The sequence below is a fragment of the Halichoeres trimaculatus genome, unplaced genomic scaffold, assembly GCF_033239565.1.
Source record: "Halichoeres trimaculatus isolate MK-OKI-2021-1 unplaced genomic scaffold, fHalTri1.1 fHalTri1_scaffold_20, whole genome shotgun sequence".
NCBI lineage: Eukaryota > Metazoa > Chordata > Actinopteri > Labriformes > Labridae > Halichoeres > Halichoeres trimaculatus.
The window spans coordinates 23,135,442-23,159,134 of record NW_027437198.1 but is presented as its reverse complement, the minus strand read 5'-3'; the positions used below and the strand labels follow the sequence as shown (position 1 = coordinate 23,159,134).

At 39.5% G+C, this 23,693-nt stretch overlaps 1 protein-coding gene and 1 non-coding gene across 3 annotated transcripts in view; both read right to left on the bottom strand.

The window, feature by feature from the left end:
• The window catches only part of kcnh6a (potassium voltage-gated channel, subfamily H (eag-related), member 6a), a 28,001-nt gene extending 7,107 nt beyond the window's left edge, over window positions 1-20,894 (bottom strand). The window contains exons 1-9 of one of the 2 annotated variants that reach the window (XM_074697305.1): window positions 20,373-20,554; window positions 15,887-16,117; window positions 15,045-15,194; window positions 14,695-14,798; window positions 12,220-12,517; window positions 11,930-12,132; window positions 1,620-2,033; window positions 1,107-1,524; window positions 820-1,019 (exon numbers count right to left, since the gene is read on the bottom strand). In XM_074697305.1, the coding sequence (XP_074553406.1) occupies window positions 820-1,019; window positions 1,107-1,524; window positions 1,620-2,033; window positions 11,930-12,132; window positions 12,220-12,517; window positions 14,695-14,798; window positions 15,045-15,194; window positions 15,887-16,117; window positions 20,373-20,448 (2,094 nt within the window). In that variant the 5' untranslated portion in view covers window positions 20,449-20,554. Of the gene's footprint in view, window positions 1-819; window positions 1,020-1,106; window positions 1,525-1,619; window positions 2,034-11,929; window positions 12,518-14,694; window positions 14,799-15,044; window positions 15,195-15,886; window positions 16,118-20,372 lie in introns of both variants that reach the window. The other variant, XM_074697308.1, reaches the window with a different exon arrangement.
• trnac-gca (transfer RNA cysteine (anticodon GCA)) lies at window positions 674-745 on the bottom strand. The gene has a single exon. It is a non-coding gene; the product is annotated as a tRNA-Cys (tRNA).
• Window positions 20,895-23,693: the final 2,799 nt, after the last annotated feature.

The following is a 23,693-nucleotide window of genomic DNA, read 5'->3' as shown; positions in this document are numbered from 1 at the left end:
TGGGCAGATCTCGGCCTTTTAGTTATTTTGTTAATCACATCACACAGAATCATCATTCTTGATTTTTAATCTTACACCAAAAGTTATATTGTTTACTGAGAATAAATCAGAAAGGGATTTTTATTTTTTACAGCTGATCGAAAAACATTTCTATATAATCCACGTATGGTTTAAAAAGTGAATTAGTGGTTTATATGTGCCAATGAATTTGTAAAAGTGAACACCTTTTTTACGACTGGAAGTGACAAGATTTATGGGAGTTTCTTTGCATTATTTCACTTCCATCTCACAGACCGGCTAACTTTAGCGTTTTGTTTTAGTTATAATGCTGACTCATTCCAGTAGATGGCGGTAATTCACCAAAACCTGCCACCCACATTGACAAAAAGCGTAAGCGCTGTGCATTGTGGGAAACAGTATGCTAGGTAGACTGGTCTGTTGCACACTGAGAAATTTTCCTGGATCAGTAGGACATCCAGGGATTTTTAGTATACTGCAGGTTTTGCATGGTTTCACATACCACCTACTACATACTGAATAATAGCCCAAACAATAGGCACAACTAGTGTTGTAGGTGGTTCCGAAAACAGCCTTGGTATTTGCTTCAAAGGTCAGTTTTGGGTTGGGTTTAGGATCAAGGGGAAGGATGGCATCAGAGATGCTGATCAAAGAGAGGGGGCACCCGGATTTGAACCGGGGACCTCTTGATCTGCAGTCAAATGCTCTACCACTGAGCTATACCCCCACAGCTTCCACCCAGAGCGTGCAACAAAATGTTTCAGAGCTTTGTCTGCGTGTGTGCGTGCCTCAGTGACTCACAGCGTTCATGTCGATGCCGTTGGTGTAGGACCAGGCGTGTTGGAAGTACTCTTCCAGCCTCTGTCTCAGGCCCCCGGGGATCTGATGGAAACGGATGAACTCTTTGACACGCAGCATCTGGGTGTGGTACCGGGCCGTGCCAGAGTACAGCCGCTGGATGATGGCGGACACGTTTCCAAAGATGCTGGCGTACATGAGAGCTGCACAGAGAGACAGAAAGAGGAAAAACACGGTCACAGAGTCATTTTACAAACAGGCTGGGTGCTTTGTTTTCAGTATCTACTCACAGCCAATGAGCATGACACAGATGGAGAAGATCTTCTCCGGGTTGGTGTTGGGGGAGACGTTCCCGAAGCCCACGCTGGTCAGACTGCTGAAGGTGAAGTACAGCGCCGTCACGTACTTGTCCTTGATGGAGGGCCCCGAGGAGGCATCGCTGTCGTTGTACTGTTTACCGATCTGCTCCGCTAAGTTGTCCAGCCAGCCGATCTTCAGAGCCCCGATGCGAGCCGAGCCTGTCCGCTCCACGTTCCCAATGGCGTACCAGATACACGCTAACCAGTGAGCGATGAGGGCAAAGGTGCACATGAGGAGGAAAAGGACGGCGGCTCCGTATTCTGAGTAACGGTCCAACTTCCTGGCCACTCTGACGAGCCTGAGGAGTCTGGCGGTTTTCAGTAATCCGATCAGAGTGGTCGTCTGAGGCTGGCGAAGAGAAAGAAGAGTGTTAATGTCTGAAGTTGGGAATGGGAAAAAGAGCAGCTGAGTTGAATGTAGATAAGAATCTGTTTGTTCCTCACCTCCTCGGATCCTGAGCGGAAGATGAGCAGATCGAAGGGAATCGCCGCCACGATGTCGATGAGGAACCAGCCTTTGAAGTAGTGCTGAGCAATCCGGCCCGGGTGACTCACCACCTCGTCGTTATGGTTGACATACGTGGTCCTGAAGTTAATGAGAATGTCCACGATGAACATGACATCCACCACCAGGTCGACCACGTTGAGGGGGTTGCAGGTGTAGCCGCAGGGCTCCTCCACCTCGTTGAGAAGGAAGGCGGCGGAGTAGGGGGTGAAAATGGCGGTGTAGATGACCAGCAGCAGAATGATCCAGTCCCACACGGCTTTGAAGGGGCTGTAGTGAAGGATGGTCCATTTGTGGATGCGTGGGGCCTGGAGCTTGTACTCTGGCAGCACGTCAGCACCAAGAGACAAAACCTGAGGACAGAGGGACGGGACGGTGAGAATATTAAAGATGGAGGCTTGAACATTTGATGGATAACCAGCGAGCTGTGGTTCATCATTCCGTCATGAAGAGGAGTGGATTTATTTCTCAGGAAACAGGAAGATGGGAGGAGCTCAGTGCTTTAACAGCAAACACAAAACTGAAAAGATGAAACAAAAACATTTCTTTTTATCAGCCTAACTCCTAATTAAAATTTTATTTGTTAAATATAACTCTCATGAGCAGATTAAAGTTTTAAGGCTTAATTTTTCAACAGATTTCTTCTTCTGATGAGGTTTAATATTCATGCACTGCATCATAACTCAACACTTCTCTGAGAGCACTCAGTGGTTATCAGAAAGGTTACTGTCAGTGTTAACGGCTGAACTCAGAGTGTTTCTGTAAAATAATCCATTCTGGCAGAACACACAGAAACCCTCTGTACTGAAAGACTGGATAATCACACAGAGACTTCTCTGACAGTATCGTAGACAGGATCTTAAATCCTTTAACTTTTGTTGTTTTTATTTTTCTGATGTTTCCTTTCCTTTATTTGGTGGTGGTTATTGGCCTCTAATGTATTGTTGAATTTTCTTCAGCTTCTTCTCAGATTTCTCCTTCATTTCTCTTTTATTTCTTTTTTTACTGTTTGTCTTATTTTGTAAAACACTTGTCAATGTTGTTTTTGAAAAGTGCTGTATAAATATGGTTTTTTTATCATTTATCATCATGGATGATATGAAATCATTACAATCATCACAGTACAATAATACAAATGAATGTTACAAAGTGCAGTAGGATATGAAACGAAAAAAAACAAAACAGTATACTGCAGTACGGTACGGTTCTGTACGGTACAGTGTGGTACAGTACAATGCATACAATACATAACATTATGCTATGGTAGGATATGATTGGTACAAAACTGTAAAGTAAGATACGACACAGTACGATAAAGTATGACACAATATGATACAGTATAGTAAGATACAACTCAGTACAATACAGTTTGACAGGATACGGGACGGTACAGTACGGTACAATACGATACAGTATGACACAGTTTGACACGGTACGATACAATATGATACAGTACAACACAGTATGACACGGTACGGTACGGTACAATACGATACAGTACGACACAGCATGACACGATACGGTATGGTACAGTACAATACGATACAGTACAATACAGTACGATACAGTTCGACACGGCATGACACAATATGGTACGGTACAATACGATACAGTATGACACAGTATGACACGATACGGTATGGTACAATACGATACAGTACGACACAGTATGACACCATACGGTACAGTACAATACTATACAGTACGACACAGTATGACACGATACGGTACGGTACAATAGGATACAGTACGACAGAATGACACAATACAGTATTGAACAGTACAATACAATACAGCACAATACAGTATGACACGATACGGTTCAGTACAATGGGATACAGTACGACACAATGTCTCACGATACGGTATGGTACAGTACAATACAATCCAGCACAATCCAGTATGACAAGATATGGTTCGGTATGGTACAATACGGTATGGTACGATTCAGTACGATACGGAACAATATAGGATGATACGGTACATTACAGTACGATAACGTACGATACGGTATGGTAAAGTACAATACAATCCGGCACAATCCAGTATGATAAGATATGGTTCGGTACGGTACAATAGGGTATGGTATGATTCAGTACGATACGGTACGATACGGTACGATACGGTACGATACGGTACAATACAGTATGATACTGTACGATTCAGTACCATAACGTACAATACGGTACGATACAGTACAATACGGTAAGACACAGTACGATAGGATATGGTACGATATGATAAGATATGATGCATTGATGAGGCGACAATGCTTTGAAATGGAACCATGCTACACTCAACCATATGCTGTGACAATCCAATTGATATGATAAAATACCAACCTATGTTGTACATAATCATTTGATACATTTGATACGATATCAATAATATACAATGCAAAAAAAAGATTGATACAACACAATATGATGTGGTTTGATGCAATAAGACAGAAGATAAAATATCATAAAATGTAATAGGTTAGATATTTTACAACATGTTATCATCTTTGTTGTATTTTAGGAAAACTGTCTCTAACCTGGAATTAAAAAGATAAATAAACTTGTCTGACACAGCTCCTCACACTATTAATTCCTGATGGTAACGAATGAAACAAACAATCAAATTTTCAACGCAGCAATGAGACCACAAACAGCTCCAAGCATTTGCATAACAAAGCAGTCTGATATTCCAGCCCCGGTCCAGGTTTACTCATACACACACCCTAACTGCAGTAAAACGCCGAACAACAGGAAACAGTGAAAGAGTCGTTAAAGAAGATCTCACTGACCGGTAGAACAATCAGAGCCTCTTTGTCCAGAATCTCATCCTGGTTTCGCCCACAGCAGTAGAGAAGGAGACCTCTCCAAACCCTCTGCAGCCCTATCTGCCTGCTGTGCAGCGGCCACCTCATCTCCTGCATCCTCTTCCTCTGATATACAAAACTTTTATAAATCTTAAACTAAGATACAGGCTGCTAAGAAAAGCACAGCCACACGCTGAAAGAGTTACATCTGCTCTCCACTGACTGTTCATCAAGTCTCCCCTTTAATGAGGCCATGTGACCCCTCCTATCAGCGCTCTGGTCAATTGTGAACCAGAATTAAGTACTAATATCGATCGGATGCCACGCTGAAGAGTGTTTTTAATTCATTCTTGTTAACTGCAAGGTCAGGTCAGCGCATTGCTGACGTAACAGTCTGCAGGGTTAAACTCTACATGCAGCCATTTCTGCACCATACTTCGCCCATATGTAAAACAGCTCTGCATGCTTTTTGTCCTTCCGTTCTCCTCGCAAACCCTCCACCATCATTTGAATTCTGAATTTGCATAATTATGGTCATAGACACTGGAGTAAGACAGGCTGCAGGAGCCACAAGCTCTATTTCCCTGCATCAAAATGTCATTTCTCCACTCTCCTCCAGTTTAGATGCGGTTAAAGTCCAGAAATAGTCCAAGAAAATTGTTTCTCAAGGAAAAGCTCTTCAGCACTCATCCATATTTGGTGAACGAAAAAAAGCAGGAAGACAAAAGTTGCCTCATGCGTCCACAACTGACCACAGGAGCTGAACAGATGCAAAAAGACAACACAATAATTAGAACGTAAACACACGAGTGAAAGTTCATTCATCCAAGAAGTGTCGAGGTATTGATGTCGTCCGCTCTGTTTCATAATGATGACCAGAGAACAACTGACACCGCTGGTTTGCACGCAATGGCTCTCCAAGCATCCATCATTAGCTGGTGATTAACACAGCGAGAGCTCACGGTTTGCACACAGATTCATATGAAGTGTAAGAAAGTGGAGAACAGGTGTGAAAGCTCAAGGGAAGAGGCGGAGAAAGAGGAGGAGGAGAGTCAGAGCAGGAAGAAATGATTGATAGATACTCACAGAGGTCAACGGACGTGAGCGTGGAGGGCATTTCACCTCAATACAAACAAATCTTTCCAATTTTAATGCTCAAATTGGAATATACTCCAAATGCAAACTGCACTCTTATCAAGTCTAAGTCGTTCAAAATCTCAAAAATATTGAACTTCTTCTTAAATTGCATCCAAATAATCGTGTTGATGCCAATAAAAAAACAAATATGACATCTATCCCTGCACCCACAAACTTCAAAAACACCTGAAACAGGAGCAAAAGAAATGTAAAAATGTACAAAAGTAACATCACACAAAGTTTCAGTGCATGTCACAGATCCACCTGTAGAGGAAGAGGATGATAAATAAAGATGAATGTCATTAAACAGCAAATTAAAGAAAGTATGGACTGAAACAAAGGGAGAGGAAAGTCTGAGGAGGACACCAGGGTGCTCTCAGGAAGTCTACCAGAGATACTCACAGGCTGGAGTTTACGCTTAAAGCTCATCCTGAGGCGCTCAACCCAAAGGGCCAACACAGGAAGACGACTGAGAGAGGAGCAGGCAGCTCCGCTCCATCAGACTGCGCCTCCCTCCCTCCCTCTCCTCCTCCTCCTGCCTCACCCAGCCTGTGTGGCCCGGCCCTCACCACAGGATCCTCTTACAGACGGAGGCAGAAAGTCAACTGGCTCTGTGAGCGATGCCTCTGAGAGTCACAGCAGCGTGACTTAATGAAAGTTAGTTTGACTTTTTACAGGAGAAATAAATGTTTGTAGGTTTGAATTGAGCAATTTACTTTAAACTTTATGTTCTCAAACTTAAATATATCCATAAAGATGTTGACTTTTGTTATTCTTGAGTTTATTTGAGACTCTCTGAGTTACAGAAATTCAATTTCAGAGAGTCTCAAATGAGAAAGTTTGAATATAGTACACTTTCATTTCATGAAACCTTTTTATGTCCTCTGGTTAATTAAAAAAAAGTCTCAGATATTTAAAAAAAACCCAGAAAGAACCAGATATTCCTCAAATATTACAGATTTTTTTTTTTTTTTTTAAGAGAACCTGTGTGCAATTTTTTGGGGGTGTCTTGATAAATGTTAACTGTCTCCAACATGCAAAGTTAGCGCTGATCTTTTGATTAGTCAGTTGCATATTTGCAGCTTAACTGTATTCAAAAAGTAAGGTTACAAAAACAATAATGAAATCCAGGTTAATCTTTTATAATCCTAAAAATATGTGCAATATCTGCAATAAATATCCACTTCAATTAAAAACTATCACCCCAGTCAATTTCTCTTATTCATTCATTTATTTTGGTTGTTATTTTCTCTCTGTCTTTAAAGGTTTTCATTCATATCTTAAAAAACGATTTTGTTATATTGTACAGTAAGACATTGTTGCTATTGCTGGGGTCTATGTTATTTGTATGTTTTGATTTTTTTATTATTTTTACATGTTTAAATTAAATACAATGTTATTTAAAATAACACTACCACCCCAGTCAATTTTATTAAATTTTAATTATCTATTAATTATTTATATAATTTTTTTATATTATTATTATTTTGTCATCATTTTCACCCTGTGTCTTTATGTTTTCATTATTATCTTATTTAACATTTTTTTAAATATTATACAGTAATACATTATTGCTATTGCTGGGGTCTAGTGTTTGTTTAAATTTTTTTTCATTATCACTACATGTTTAAATTTAATAAAATGTTGTTAAAAAATACCAGCCCAGTCAATTTTTATTATTTTTATCATTATCATCATTTTTTGGTCATTATATTCTCCCTGTCTATAGATGTTTTTATAAATATCTTATTATTTATATTATCTCTATACTAAATTGTTATGTACTACAGTAATACATTATTACAATTGCTGGGGTCTATGCTATTTGTATGTTTTGATTTTTTTATTATATCACATGTTTAAAATTATCAAAATATTGCTTTAAAAAAACTATCACCTCATTTGATTTTTATTTTATTATTTTTTTCGGTCATTATTTCCTTCCCGTCTCCATTTGTTTTAATTATTATCTTATTATACACATTTGTTATGTACTACAGTAATACATTATTGCTATTTCTGGGGTCTATGTTATTTGTATGTTTGGATTTTTTTTAAATTACTATTACATGTTAAAATTTAATAAAATTTTGCTCAGAACAAAATCTTCCACCCCAGTTTTCAATAACCTGACCCAAACTGCTGCTATTTTGTTCAGTGCAATATCCCATGTAAATATTTTTGTCAATAAACATAGGTCACTCATTTCTACTCTGTGTTTAGCTTTTTTTTATTCATTTTATAGTGTTATCTTCTTCAATTTTATACATTGGCTGATAATAATCAGGAAACTTATTGTAACGAAATTTCATTCCAAGTGCTGTGTTATTTGTGAAATGACAATAAAAAGAAGTCTAAGTTGATTTTTCCAGATCGTGTGCAGTACCCTCTTCCACAACCAGGGGGCGCCACACATGCATAATTCATCATTCCCAGACACACACAAACACACACACATACAGAAACACACACACGCGACTAGTCACAGCTCACCGAGGCTCTCTGCAGTTACCAGTCTTTTACAATCAATCACACTCTGTGCTTCATGTTACGCAGACGAATCAATGCCGGCAAAGATCGATGACAACCATCATTTCCCTTTCTGTAAGGTGCCAATCGAAATCCAATTACAAAGGCAGGATAACAAAGCATTTTATTGTATAACCAGAGATAACTGAGAGGGGGACGGTGTATGGATTTTATAACAGGTGAAACAACATGATGGTTTTTGGGGAAACATGCAGTTTGTGTGTTTATTGACCACAGATAAAGTTTCCTCCCTCGCTGCAGCGATTGACCTGGAAGCTGACCTACAGGGTTTGACTTTAGACCTCTGACTATGATCCCGCTGTGAGTCGATGCAATCACTTCCACCAGAGTCAAACCGTCTCAAAAGGAACGTAGAGGAAGCTGTGAGGTGATTCGGCAGGCTCTGGTTGGAGATTTGTCAGCGGTTTGAGAGCAGGCACACCGCCCTCCACGTCCATTAGCTCCACAGGCCAAGGTCACTTGTAGCATCAAGCCGCTCAATAACCTCACAGCTGTTGGCCTTTTTTTCTCACTCGCTTCCATAACTGTCATCAAAACTCCTCTTCAGCTCACACGCTGTGGTCCCCACAAATCTGCACCCAGAGATCACAAAACTGATCCAAAACAACACACACAATCCTCTGAAGGCCATGCATTTTGTTTTTCATATAAAAACAATGTTTTCCAGGGGAGGCAACATTACTCAGAAGTCATGCAGCCTGCAGATAATCACAGGAGAAATGTGGATCTGTCTCTAAGACTTTCATGCACAAAAGAAAAGATTTAAAGTCACAATTCAGGAAGAAACTGATGTAAAGGGCTGTGACGTCTGTCAGAAAGAGAAATGCAAAAGACAGATGGATGTCAGACCCGTACGAGGAAAACATTCAAAAGACCTTTAACTCTACTTCTAAAGCAGAAAAATATGCAATATTCTTCTTTTCATCTTTGGGTTTATTTATTCCACAGACGCCACACTGCGCTCACACTGTGCACCAAGTCACAGCCGGCTGTCGATACCACTCTCACTCCTGGTGTGAAGCAGCGAGATCTCACTGCCACCGCGACAGCATGTTCAATCCCAAAGCAGCCACACGGGCAGAACGCTTCATCCTCAGTGATTCAAATAAAACGCTGCACAAAATTCACTGAGAGGCATCGATAATCCTGCATGTCTGATGGCAGCCTTTATATCTTACAATGAGCTGTTTCCATTAACCTTACAACCACACCACTCTGCTCCTCTGACAGTCACCTTTTCTATCATTAACAGACTTTATTTTCAAGTTTTGTGATATGAATAAAAATTGTACAGTGAAGAAGTATTCATAGATTTAATCTCACTGAGGATCTCTGAAGCTTGAACACTGCAGAAACTGAAATCTTATCCAGTGTTTTTGTCTTATTTTAAGTAAAAATTATCATATTATATTTGATTTGAGCCACATTCAACTGAACAGTCCAGAAAAATGTCTCATTCAAGTTATTTAAAGACAAAAATGAGGTCCTTATTTTTCTTGTAACAAGTAAAAAGAAATATACCAAGGGAATAAGAAAAAAAATCTCAAAACCTGAATAATGTCTTTATACAAGTAACTTTCTCTTTTTTCATTGGCAGATTTTTTATTAACTTGTTTCAAGAAGTTCAAAACTCATTTCTGTTTTTAATACGATTTAAAAAAAGACATTTTTCTGGACTGAACAGTTTTCTGTGGCTCATATTGAGTCTAAAAAGGAATTTTTGTTGAAAATAAGACAAAAACACTCAATAAGATTTGATTTTTTCCAGTGAAGCTCCTGTCTACATTTTTTTTTCTTAAATACCAGTGCTTCTATATCTATATATCTAGATCTACAAAAGCAAATAAAACCCTCAGTTTGGTCATTATTTTGTACCTTAAGTCATTTTTTGATGTTTGAAACCACAAAAACTCTTTCTTTCGACTCTTATTTTACATACATTACATTCATTTTTGCACAAATCAAAATTCTATTTTCACTTTCTGCTGCCTTAAAATGCTTTATTTTCAGACTTTTGTATATTTCTCTTTATTGTAATAATCATTGTTATCTTTTAAAAAAAATATTTTTAACTGTTTGAGATTTAAATGTTTTTGTTTTGGTTTAATTAATGATTCGTAAGAGGGGCAGATATTATTAAAGCCTTCTTTCTGCTCCTTTTTAATTCAAAATTTGAGATTTTATTTTTGTCAGTTTTTCTTACTTTTGTTTTTTGAAAAAATATCAAAAAAGATAAATTAATTAAACATATTATTACTATTTTTTATTTTTATTTTTATTTTTTTTTGCTATTTAAATATTTTTTGTTGGCATTTATTGTGAACAGCAAAGAAAGGATTTCACCGTGCAGGAAAACACTTTGAATCCTGAATCCTGAGGGGGTTGACACTGGGTAAAGAGAATGAATGAATGAAACAGCCTCTTTTGAAAATCCACTTCAATTCATTATGAGTGACAAGGCTGGCTTATTTTCAGAAACTATGAGCAAAGAGATAAAAAAGTACTGCCTTGTCAGCAGGGGGCGCAAGAACTAACACAAACTGAAAGTTTCTCACTGTAGCTTTAAATATCTGCAGAGGGCTGCAGATGTAACAGAGATGTTGAATGCACCATAAAAAAGAAAAATCTTATCAAGTGTTTTTGTCTTATAGTAGAAAATGCCCTTTTAGACTTAATATGAGCCACAATCACCTGACCAGTCCAGAAGAATGTCTTGTTTTAGGTCATTAAAAGACAAAAATGAGGTCCAAATTGCTTGTGACAAGTATAATAAATTTGCCAATTGAACAAGAAAAAAATTACTTGTATTGAGACATTACTCAAGTTTTAGGCAAAATTTGGGGCATTGGGCCATTACAAGCAACTCAGACCTTGTTTTTGCCTTTAAACAACTTGAAACAAGAGATTTTTCTGGACTGACCAGTTGAATGTGGCTCATTTTAAGTCTAAAAAGAATTTTTTTACTTAACGTATGACAAAAACACCTGATAAGATTTCAGTTTTTTGCAGTGTGGTTTAAAATGATCAGAAAATCTCATCAAGGCTGATTTTACTCCACAAAAAGCTGCATGGTGACCGAACTGGACACAGGTTTAACCAAATCTAGCATCACTCATTCCTTTCTTATCGAGTTCTCTTGAAATCTGTATTCTTGTTTTCAGCTGTGCGGCTACACAAAGTGGGATTAAACCTCCTGGCAAGGTGGAGAAAGTGTCCGCCACCCTCTGAGGTAAACCTTGAGGTAAAGTGGGTAACCCTCAGACTTCAAGAAAACGAATCAAAAAGATGCTTCCATTAATCCAAAATTCTCTTCAGCTTTTCTGGTTTCTAATCCCAGATCCCGGCTCGGATCAGAGTATTTGTCCCATGTGCGTCTGATCACAGTGTACAGTGAGACTTCCCTGGAGTGATAAGAGGTGATGGATGAAGGTGCTCTGCAGCTGGTGTCATAGACGTCACACCTCAGGTGAGATTATTCTTTCACACTCTCACCCTGTGACTGCAGATGTCTTCTAGCATCTTCATTGAGCCAGAAGCATCAACTATTTTTAGACATGTCTGAACTGTATTTGTGCCGGGGTGATGACGGGGGAAGAAAGAGGAGGCAGAGCAAAGACAAAATGACCAACGACCCGAGCATCAGGACTCAGGATGGTGACAGTCTAACAGAGAGGTGTTTCAGATTTCAGATTAAAGAAGAAAGATGAGATGTTAAAAAACCTCTCCTCTTTCACGCAGATGGAAAAGGACTCGTCTCACCTGTGTGACCTGAGTGACTTTCTCTGTGACGTTCTGGGTTCGGTCTTTAATCTTGCTCGGCGCGATGATTTCAATCTCAGTGGGTGAGGGGGGCCTCATGCGGTCTGAGCCGAAGGTGAGGGTGACCTGAGGGATGCGGTTGATGGTTCTGAGTCTCATTAAGTCGGAGTCTGATGTGGAGTTCAGAGCGTTGGGCTTCAGATCTGCAGCAGTGGAAACAATGTAGAAGAGTTTGGATGAGGAGAAGAAGACGTGAGAAGAAGGGTGATGAATCTCTGTCTGACACTCACTGCTGTTGGTTCGAGCGTCTCCAGGCCGGTTGTTCCACTCCGTCCTCATACAATCGATGTTATCCAGCGAGGACGCCCGTCGGAGGCTGCGGACGCTTTCCCGAGAGCAGCTTCGGGGTAAGGACCCCCTGGGGAAGGCGCTGCTGGGGTCCAACAAGGAGCGCTGCTTGCCTGACGACTGGGCTGCAAGGGACGGAGGGTCCTGGTCCTGTTCTATCAGGGCCTCGGTCTCAGACTGCATGCAGCTCTCTTTGGACGGGATTCTGAATTCTTTGAGCGGGACCTCCTCGCTGTTGGGCTGCAGAAAACAAAAAAACAAGAAGCCGTGATGCATGTCAGCTAAATCCTGTGAATGCTTCATCCCTGCCAGATAATCCTGAGTCCTACACCAGCAGGACTCGGCCCGGTGTGGATACTGTCAGGAAGAAATGTCTAAACACAGATGAGGGGATTTTCTGAGACGATGAAGATGAACTCAGGGGGAGATTTCTCCCTCATCCTTTGGTGTGTATCTAGTGTGAGCTGAGACACTGGTCCCAGAATTTTAAACAGTTCTCCTGACAGGTGAGACTGTACAGAGAACATTTAATATTCAGACTTTTGTGTGTGGAAAATCAACCTTTTTCTAGCAACAACTTAACTGTGAGAAAATGCACGTGTTAATTGTATTGTTTATTGTAGCCGAGGAAATTATCTAAAATAAGGTCATTTTTATCCAGAAAAAAATCTTGAGGAGATCAGAATGGCTTTGTCATCTTATAAATCTCTTTTAAAGACACATCTTTATGTTTTTTAATTGGCAAAATGCTGCTTTTAATTCTGTTTTTTTTATCTTTTTTTTGACAGTATGATGGGCAGGACGTTAAATCTTTTACCTTTTGTTGTTTTAATATGTTTAATTCTTTTATTGCTTTTACTCTAATGATGTTTCCTTTCCTTTATTTGTCGGTGGTTCTTAGCATTTTATATTTCTATGATTTTCCTCACATTTCTCTTTTATATTTCTTCTATTTCCTCTATCTTATTTCTTTTTTTCTGTTTTTTTTTATAATGTAAAGCACTGTAGTTAATTTTTTTATTTAATTTTATTTTGTTTTATTTGTTTATTATTATTATTGGTGTTGTTGTTAATATTATTTTTATAATAATAATAATAATAATAATAATAATAATAATTATTATTATTATTATTATTATCATTTTTATTTTTTTTTATTTTATTTTTTTTTAACAATCATTATAAATATTTCTGACCCATGACTTAAAGGTAAAGTCGTCAGGATTTTAAAAAAAAAGGTCAACTTTTATGGGAATCATTCTGCTCAATCGTCTCCTATGAACCTCTAAACGTGTGTCAATGTCAGTGTCTGCCACAACCCCCTCCTTTGCCTGGATATTGATGTTTTGGTTGCGTCGGGTCATTCCTGGGCAGAGAGTAGTCATAGTTACCTCAGCCAATCACAGAGCGCCCAGTGGGTAAGTGACTTTGTGTGTTGATAATAGCGAGTGGAAGAAGCTAATCAGAGGAGCTAAGATAGTGGATGTAATACGAAGGAAGGAAAAAACAACCTAAGTGAAATGAAACGTCAGATAGATGCTTTTAACTTAACAAAGTGAAGTTTGTCTCGACTTTCACTTGCTTTTGAGAGAGCAGCTCTGACGAAGAGCAACACGAGTTAGCTTTCTGCTAACAAGGTATGTGTCAAACACCCCGTGATTAGCTTGTGCTAACATGCTAATTCAGGTGTACAGGTCTCGAGTCTCTTCCATGTAGAAACAAGATACTACAGATAGTGAATGTGTTCACATAGCTACAGTCAGAGGCTGTGGGTGTGTGCTGCTGCTGGCACTGAGCCAAGGAGGAGCCCAGTTTGAATGTTGTGTTTACTAACAAGCAAGGGGAAAACAAACTTAAGTGTCGCTTGTGCGCACAAAGTAACAGAGCATCCTACAAGATGCATATCGCTCAACAAAATCAGGATAAAGGGAGGAAACAGTTTGAGAAATGCTGAAAAGGGGGGGCGCCTAAACACAAGATAAAAACACAAAATTGGATGAGATTATCTCTTAAAACTAGTCAAATCATCTGTCCATGCAGTAAAATAATTTTACTTAACAAGAAACCTTGAAATAAGACTTTAAATCTAGAAAAAGTATGTCTTGAGAAGTAATCTCAGGTATTAAAACAAGAAGAAAACACTCATTTTTTAATTAAAATACTTTAAACAGACTTTCAGAAACACAATAATGAGTGAAATGTGCTGAATATGAACAAAAATGTCTTATCTCTTCACCTTTGTATTCTTAATTTTAGCAGCTGAAGCCAAGGGAGAAAAATTTGCTCGTCAAGTTACTTGTTACAAGCAATTAAGATGTCATATTTGTTTTTAAATAACTTGAAATCAGACAGTTTTTACTGAAAATAAGACAAAATTACTTGATAAGATTTTAGTTTTTGCAGCGTGTTTTGCTCACCTGCAGGTAGTCCACGACCACTCCTTCAAACTGATCTTTGGAAAGTGACGGTCGCCTCATGGAGCGCAGCACCGGCAGCCTCATCTTTAACCTGCGATTCTGACCTGACGAAGAGAAACATCCAAGCTGATGATGAACTATCACAACAACAGAACATGTATTTTTCAGTCAGACATTCAGTTTGTGTACGTTTGTTTGTCTCTTAAATTTATATCTCAAAGCTGAAACTTCAGTATGCTGACACATGTGTGCACAATGATTCATGAGGGGTTTACGCAGACAGAAGTGGCGTGCATCGCTCATGTGTCCTATGTTTAAACGTTCATCATGCAGGTGAGACTAATGTTTACAGTAGTTCCATCCTTGGGCGACTCTCTGTCTGAGGCCGGGTTTCTTCAGAGAACAATCCCTCAGCTCTTGGAAGTCCAGGATGAACATGATGACGAGGCCGTCTTCGTTTTTCACTGGGACGACGTCCACCAGGCACGGTCTGCAGGTTCCTGTAGGAGACAAGACACAGAGAGACACAATGAGGGGGGACAGCTGGGTTTGAACTGGATCCTGCTGAGCTGATATTTCTCATCAGGTCACGAGGTGGAAACAGAGAGAAGAGGAGGGTGAAGATGAAAGCTAAAACAGTCTAAATAAGCTCACATCCGTCAGGTCCAACTTCACCCTGCAATCAGTGTGGTCTAAGAATAGAAACGGGAGAGAGGTAGGATCACACAAACACATTATACGGCAGACGAAGTGGGAGCCTGCGTTTACTCCCATTCACAAGCCGCCGTGACAGGAATATAAGACCAGGATGAGGGAAAAACCAAAGACGTGCCCCCGAAAGAAGCACACATCCATCTGGTTCCCTGCTTTTAGGACTTGAGGACTTTATGAGGGGCAAAAACCCTGATGGGTACGTTATGTTCAGGTCTAATCACTAAAGGATGCAATCCAATCAGCTGTTCTTACAGTCTCTCCAGAATCACTGCTGAGCTGTTTATGATGCAGACGTAAAGAAAGCATGATTTAGTTTATACCAACCAAGTGAAAGAGGACCCTGAACACCGCGGCACAGTATTAAAGTAGTTTTTCTTCCTGATCCGCAGAGTCCTTGTCCCTGTTATTAAACCCATTTATTCAGCTGGTGACTGTTCCCCTCAGAGATCTACGTTTTTCCTCTCCTCGTCTTCCTTACCTTCCTTATCGTAGTACAGGATCTCCACCTTGCCCTCCTCGGAGCCCAGCAGAGCCTGGGCCAGCTGGGCCAGCGCGCTCTTCATGGTGCCGGGTCCCACCAGGAACTGGCAGGTGCAGGGCTGCTGCATGATCTCAGCCCGGGTGAAGCCGAACATCTGGCAGAAACCTTCATTGCAGTAGATGATGCCGCAGTTCTTTATCTGAGCGTTGGCGATCACGAACTTTCGATCTGGAGGGTGGAGAACGTTTGGTGTTAAAAACTTCTGAGCTTCCGTACTTTATCGACTCTAAATGACCAATTAGAAGCTGCTGAAAAACAGGGATTCACCATAAATGACAAAATAATCATTCAGTTTTTAGAGCTTTAATGAAACATTAGCAGGTAAAAAAAGATCAACAGACCATTACATATTTTCGGATCTTGATGAAATTTTCAGGAAATGTTCAAAATGAGATAAGGAAGAAGTGGTTTCATTTTGGAGCTGATCTGGATCACCGTCTGGATCTAGGACTTTTTTGAAGGATCCATTATCATTGTGAGATAGGGCTGTTTTCACCATATGTGTATATAACTCCACCATAAATGGTCGGATTGCTTTGCAAAACAAGACAAGAGAAGGTCACCATAATTCCTGACAGATGTAAAAGTACGATCCAGATCCTGGCAATATTCTGGATACTAAGATCTGGAATATGAAATATGTACTGGGTCGTATAAACCAGAAACTAACACCAAATTGTAGCAGACAGTCTGCTGAAAGGGAGTATAACATTAAAGTCGGGCTAAAGTGTTGCATGACAATCACAATATACTTGGTGGAGGTTTTCTAGTTACACATGTAATTTGAATGAATTGCATGGTTTTTGTTTTGGATGGATTTAAGGCCAAGACGTGTAGGGAGACGTTTGCACTAATCAAGACAGCAGGATATGAAAGCATGAAAATGATTTTCCAGATTTCTTCAGAAAAGAATCAAACAATATGAAAAGAGCTAAAAACCACAGACTGATAAAAATCAAAGGAAAACATCAGGAGAAACGAAACCAAAAAAGGTTAAAGAAACTGCTTGTGAGGGCAGGCAAGATCCACATGAGTTTGTCAGAGATGGAAAATACGATAGTTCTGGCAAAATTTCCTCCTTACTTCTCTGCTTTATTCTGATTCCTCAGGCTATGACGCTCTGAAGCTGTTATGGGAGCGTGATCTGGAGGTGACGTTTTACTCTGTAGACTGGAAGATTTGCAGCAGAGTTTTCCCTAAAACTAAGAACTTGAAATTTTTTCATCAAACTTACTACACACCTGTTCGCCTTCAGAAAATGTTCCCTGATACTTCCAATCTCTGTTATAAATGTAATATACATAAAGGTAGATTTATTCACTTGTTTTGGTCATGTGACCACATTCACACTTTGTGGAAGGGGGTTCCAGACAATTCCTCGGACTCGAACACTACATCTCTGTTGATAATTCTTTTGTTTCTGTCTAAAAAATGTATTTTGCTCTGGTGGTCTACTCCCCAGGCCCCGACAGTCAACATGTGGATCTCACAGATCTCTGCTCTTATTCCTCTTTAGAAGTTGACTCATGACCTTAATCAAAAATCAGACAATTTCTGGAGGATCTGAGAACCACTGCACTCTGTCTTACAGAATAAGTAAATTAAATCTGAATCTGGAGCAAGGGTATAATAGTTTTGGATTTGTCATTATAGTTTAGTTTTAATTAGTTTTGACATTTTTTTTCCACTACAGTTTAGTTTTAATTAGTTTTAGAGCGGGCATTCTAGTTTTTATTTAGTTTTGATTTTTGCAACAAGGCTTTGTTTTAGTTTAGTTTCAGTTTAGTTTTAGTTTTTCATACCTTATTAACCAGGTGCAGGATTCAAAAAGGTCAGAGTAAATATTTTGTAATACTGTTTGTTTTCAAGTCCAACATAGTGCTCACTGCTCAGTTAATGCTGATACTGAACTGTTGGCTGCTGCCTTAAACACAAGAAAATAATATAAACTTAGTATAAAAAAATACAAAAATAAATTACATAAAAATAATATAAACATAAATTATACAAATCAATATAATATGAGCTTTGATAATTAGAAACTTGTAAAGATAAAGTCAGACGATTACAGATGCTCTGATTCATTGCTCCACTACATTTTGTCGCAGCACAGCGCACAGACAGTCAGTGCAGTAAACAAGCTTGTCCCAGTACGTCCCTATGATGGTGCTGTAAGGCACTGACAACTGCCAAAAACTGTCGTAAAATTGGTTGGGAAAATGTGTCGAATGAATTTAAAACCTAAAGGCGATTAATATTGTCAAAAACTATAACTAAGGAAATTTTGTCTTTAATTTTGGTAAGTTTCAGTTAGTTTTGTGAACACAGGATACAGTTTTAGTTTACTTATTGTTTTGTTTTGTTTTCTAGTTTTTATTAGTTTGAGCTAACTGCAATGTTTTTAAATTTTAGTTTATGTTTTCAGTTTCATTTTAGTTAACTATTTTAACCTTGATCTGGAGGACAAGGACTGTGTGCTCTTTTATTTATCTCTTGTATGTGTTGTTTGATTACCTGTCTCCTGTTGTTTTTTTATTTTCACTCTCTTTTTCTTCTACTTATTTCTCTTTCTTATTTTTGTTCCAATGTTTGTGCATTTAAAATAGAAAAATCAATAAAAAAGAATATTTCTTTTTTAAAAAAGAAGCTGCTTGTGAAAAAAGCAGCATAGTAAGTTACGGTAACTTAAAACACGCTCAGATAAAATCTCCTGTAAAAGCGATTAAAAAAATAGTTTTAAATGTATCAGAAGCTGGTGACTGGGAGCTTAAAAAGGACTGATGTGGTCTCTCCTTGTGGTTCTGGTGAGGAGTCATGCTGCTCATTTTGGAATCTTGTTTAAACATCAGAAGAGATAAAGACAGTCTGAAGATTTTTGCAGTATAACAACGACCAAATGTTTGATATTTTCCTCCTTAAGCGGCTATTTGAGGAGCATGAGATTAAAAACTGAACATCCAAAGTCTTGGATAGTCTAAAATTTATAAGAAACCAACAGGAAAGAAGAAAAAATGTCAACGTTAGGAACAAGAGCTTTGAAATCTTGAATTTTTGCTTTTTTTCACCTGTTGTGTATTAATCTCTTATCAAAGCTGCTCCACCATCAAACAACGTAAAGGTTAAACTATATTTAGACTGATGGAACAGAAAACGCCTCATGGCTCTTAAAGCCGCACTCCGCTGAAGTGAAACTGATGAAGTCCATTATTCCTGGGTGCTAATGTTATAAGTGTCACAGTTTCTCCCAGGTGACTGAGGAGGAGCAGGTGGGCACTTGAAGGTGAGAGCTTCAGCGGCGTCACACCTGCTCTCAGGGAGATTGTGGGAAATTAAAGGTTGTTAAGGTCCATCAGGCTTCGACTGGAAGGTTTGACCCAGTTTTTACCAATGTTTACAGCTTAATGTTGGATAAATGTTGACATTTCCTCACCTTTGTTTGGATTTACTTTATGGTTCTTTATTTTTAGAAGCAAAGTGGAGTCCGTGCTGCTCCTAATGGACGCAGAGGAACTCCTCATTCATAAAACCCTCAAGGCTCACACACCTTTTAGCTCTGCTATCCAGGATTGTAGTGCACATGGAGAGGGACCATGAGGGTTTTGTTCCAGCGCTGCTAATGGAGTGATGCCAATGACCGAGATGAACGGTACATACATGTCCTCTGCAGCTCTCAGTGGTGTCATGATGTGGTGAACTGGGTTAAACAGCTCTCCCTGTTTGTGTGCAGGCCGTACAGACGAGAGGAGAGGAGGGGACTCACTCAGCTCCACTCTCTAAAGTAAATGGCTGAGCCCCTCTGATGGAAAGCACATCTAGTCCAAAGTCATTATCTGGGACCCAGAGCGGAAACACTGATCGTCACACGGTTGCTTAGCAGCACTGCTTTTCTATGGCACTCACCTGGTCCTACATGTACATGCTGCTGCACAGGCACACAAGCTGTGGAGGCATTTGAATAGTTTGGAGAAAATCAGCTGAAGATAGGATCAAATAAAAACTTTAACTGAGTTCCCAGGAATCAGCTGTTTTATCCTTAGTTGGTTGGATCAAATTAGGGTTATTATAAAGTGTTGTGATGAGAAAGGAATTTATTTATAAAGCCTCAGCAAATAAGGAAATGTCTTATCTTTGGTCATCTGTGTTTTATCACAGGCCTAAGTGGTGGAGAAATGATTTATTTTTCCATTACAGCCAGTGGAACATGTGAGCTAATGGAACATACTGTCAGGCATCAGGTGTGCACTCAGCAGCAAACACATCTGCAGGTGCATGAATCCATAATGTGACCTGAGGGAAACTAATCTGCACTTTTCCTGCACACTTTCCTGAAGCGTTTAGGTTTCTTTCCCTACAGCCTGAAATAGATCACACTGTGTTTCAATCATCAGTGCGTGTTGCGTTTACGCACGCCATGCGCACTTACTTTGCTCGTCGAATTTCCTGATGATAGTGTCCAGGTAGGTGTTCTGGAGAGCAACATGACCGCGTCTCACAGGCATCTCGGTGCTGAGATAAAAACACACTTCCCCTTCACGTGTGTTTTTTTGGAAAAAAGAAAAAAAAGAGAAAGGAAAAAAGATTTTTTTTAAAAAGTCCCTGCTGTGGAGAAAAGTGGAGAACGCGTCTAAGACTCCGGCTCCCTCTGCTTTGGATGGTGGTGATGGTGAGGGATGAAGCACAGCAGGATGAGAGGAAGAGGAGCTCTGGTTGCCAGGGAGTTCACAGAAGCGGGATGTTGCACGTTTATGTGGAAAAAGATGTGACAGAAGCCACGTGCGCTGTGATAAAAACGCGCATGATTCTCCGGATTTCGACTTCCGTAGAATCAAGAAAAACGCGCGGGAGGAGAGAAAGTTGTCAGAGTGTCTGAGTTTGATATCTGATCTCAGTTTCTCCCTCCAGTCTGAACACGGCTCAGAGAGGAAGACGAAGACGCTCCTGTTGATCGGATCCTCTGAATGCACTGACCCTCCACTCCCCCCCCTCACAGGAGCGACTGTCAGACAGAACGAGGGCGGAACCACCGTGTGACAAACTTTCAAAGTAAAAGCCAAAAGCAGACTTCCACACTTTTTATTCTCTCTGTTTTTATCTTAATTAAAGGTTGGTTTTAGTTGTAATTTTGAATTTGTCAGGTGAGCTTGTATTGAGCTGTAAAACCACAAAAATACACATCATAGTCTTTCCTCTCACAGTGAGCAGCATAGTTTGCTTTGTTTCCATGAAATAAGAAAAAAATAAAGTTCTTGAAAGAGTAACCAAGTATAACATTTTTTAGGAACAACTCATAGCCCATAAATCTGAAGTTTTTCACTGACTACATGTATAAACACCAGTGAAGAAGTACATGGTTCAATTGATTGCCAACATACAGTGGCCCAGGAGTGCAAAATACAACAACATTAAGATAACGCAATGAAAAAAGGGAACACATTAACAAAAAAGAACATGATGACGAAAAAAGCGAACATGACAACAAAAAAAGAAAACGCAAAAACGAAAACAAAAGCTTGATGACCAAAAGAGAGAACATGACAAAAAAAAAAAACACATCTACCAAAAAAGAGTACAAAAATAAAAAAAGAGGACACAACGTCCATAAAAAAAAAATAAAAAACTAGAACATGGCAACAAAAAGAGGGAGCTCAACAAAAACAAACAAAAAAAAGAAATTAGCACCAACAACACAAAAAGAAGAACAAAAAGTGCTTTGTTGTTTTTGTGATCATTGTTGGGTTTTGTTGTTGTTGTAGTTGTTTTTTTTCTTCTGTTTTTCAAATTTTTTTTGTCTTGTTTTTGTTTGTTGTTGTTTTTTGCATTCTTTATTTTTTTATTTTTCGTTTATTTTTATTTTTTTTGCTTTCTTTGTATTTTTTTTGGGGGGGGGGGGGTTGTCTTTCTTTGTTTTTTGTTTATTTTTATAAAATTTTTTTTCTTTGTTTCGCTTTGTTTCTTTTTGTAATAGGTTTGTGTTTTGCACTTCTGGGCCTCCTCACAAACATGAACAATATGATCTCTTTTAAAGATTGTTTCCTATAGCAGCGTTAGTTCTCTAAGTTTTCTGATCCCAAGGGCCCAAAACTATGAAACCAGCTGTTACAAATCATAAATCTTTTTGACTAACAAAAGTTTTTTTTATATATTGTTTGTATGTGGAGACATCACAAACTCTGTATGGATTAATTTTCCTGACATACGAGAAATCAGGTCTATCTGCAGAGTTTTAGAGTTTTTATTAATGCAACTATTTCAAAGTAATGATGAATTTTACCCTAAAGAGGAAGCAGGAAAAGATTCCCAGAAAACCGTGATCCCTGTTTTCTACAACTTTTTTTAATGAATGGGGTGTTTTATTTTGAAATCTACATCCTGCTCTTGTGTCTTTCTTCCCAGTGACTTGATGCTTGTGTGACACTGACAGAGTGCAGACCTCTCATCAGTCTACTCTGCTTCACCCCACATCACAAGTCCCTGAGCTGAAAATAGCAGCATCTTCTCCTTCTGTGGCATCACACTGATGGAATATTAATCTGTGGACACCATGAGTGATACAAACAACAACAACAAAACAGCTTTGTTTTTTTGTTTGGTTTTGTGTCTGAAAACATGTCTGGTTTGTAAAAATGAAACATGGGTCAAATGCTGAAAAAAGGCTGACAAGAAACCTGATGGATTATTTTTCAAGAGGTGTAAAAGCTGGGAAGTCAGATGAGGAGACAAGGTGCAAACCACAGGATGTACAAACTTGACGTCCAAATAAAATCACTTCAGACTTTAAAACTACCAGAGCTGGCTTGTTATTCTGGTGAACTTGTGAAATACAGACCAACAGGAGACTCTACGTCCATAGTTTGTGACCTCTGTGTCTAAGAAGTCAGGACTCCACCTTGTCAGAGGACGGTAGTGACCAGCAGCCCATGTTTATCCATCCCGTCGCTCTATCAGTGAAGTGTTTGTAGATCAGAGGGTACGTGGCTTCGTGCTCCAGCAGACAGGCTGAGGTGCTTGCTCTGTGTTTTGTCTCAACAGCCTTGATAAAGTGAGGGCTAAAATTAACCAAGGAGCACACATGCCTTCCCATGACCCTTTGGTGTGAGAGCCGACAGAGACGGGAATGTGAGCTGAAGAGGGCAGCGAGAGACAAAGAGCCGTGACACCACACTGCCTCATACGTGTGAAGAGCATCCCTGTGGTTATTTCCTTCTATGAAGACTCCACTACCCAGGATGACCTTCACTGAAACACAACCCTTTCCATAGCTAACATTAAAGTCTTTGGCTTGTAGGGAGGGGTTTGGACATCCAATGGGCCAGGCCACTGTGAGAATTTATGTTTAACCCTACATGACAGCTGTTGTCACCTGGCACTAGCTGTGCGCAGATAATGGGCGTAGAAATGCCGATCCACGCACCCTGAGATGGGAAACTATCTGAGAGTCAGATGTCAGGGCCGAGTTTTTATCTCCCTCAAATTCCTTCAGCTCAAGGTTGCCTTCAGAGCAGACCTGAGACCTTCCAATCCTCCGATAACAGACACTAAGCGGGCTTTCCACACGCTCAGTTACTGGAACGCACTTCAATACGCAGTACACACACATCATCCAGGAGTACGAGCAGAGAGGAGGCCGGAAAAGCAAATCATCCTTTAGGGTTTAGGATCTGCGTCACAAAGTCTTAGTTCGGCTAACTCTCTCAAAGAATCAACAAATTAAACTTTTTGATTAGTGTTGATTTTGGCGCCCCCT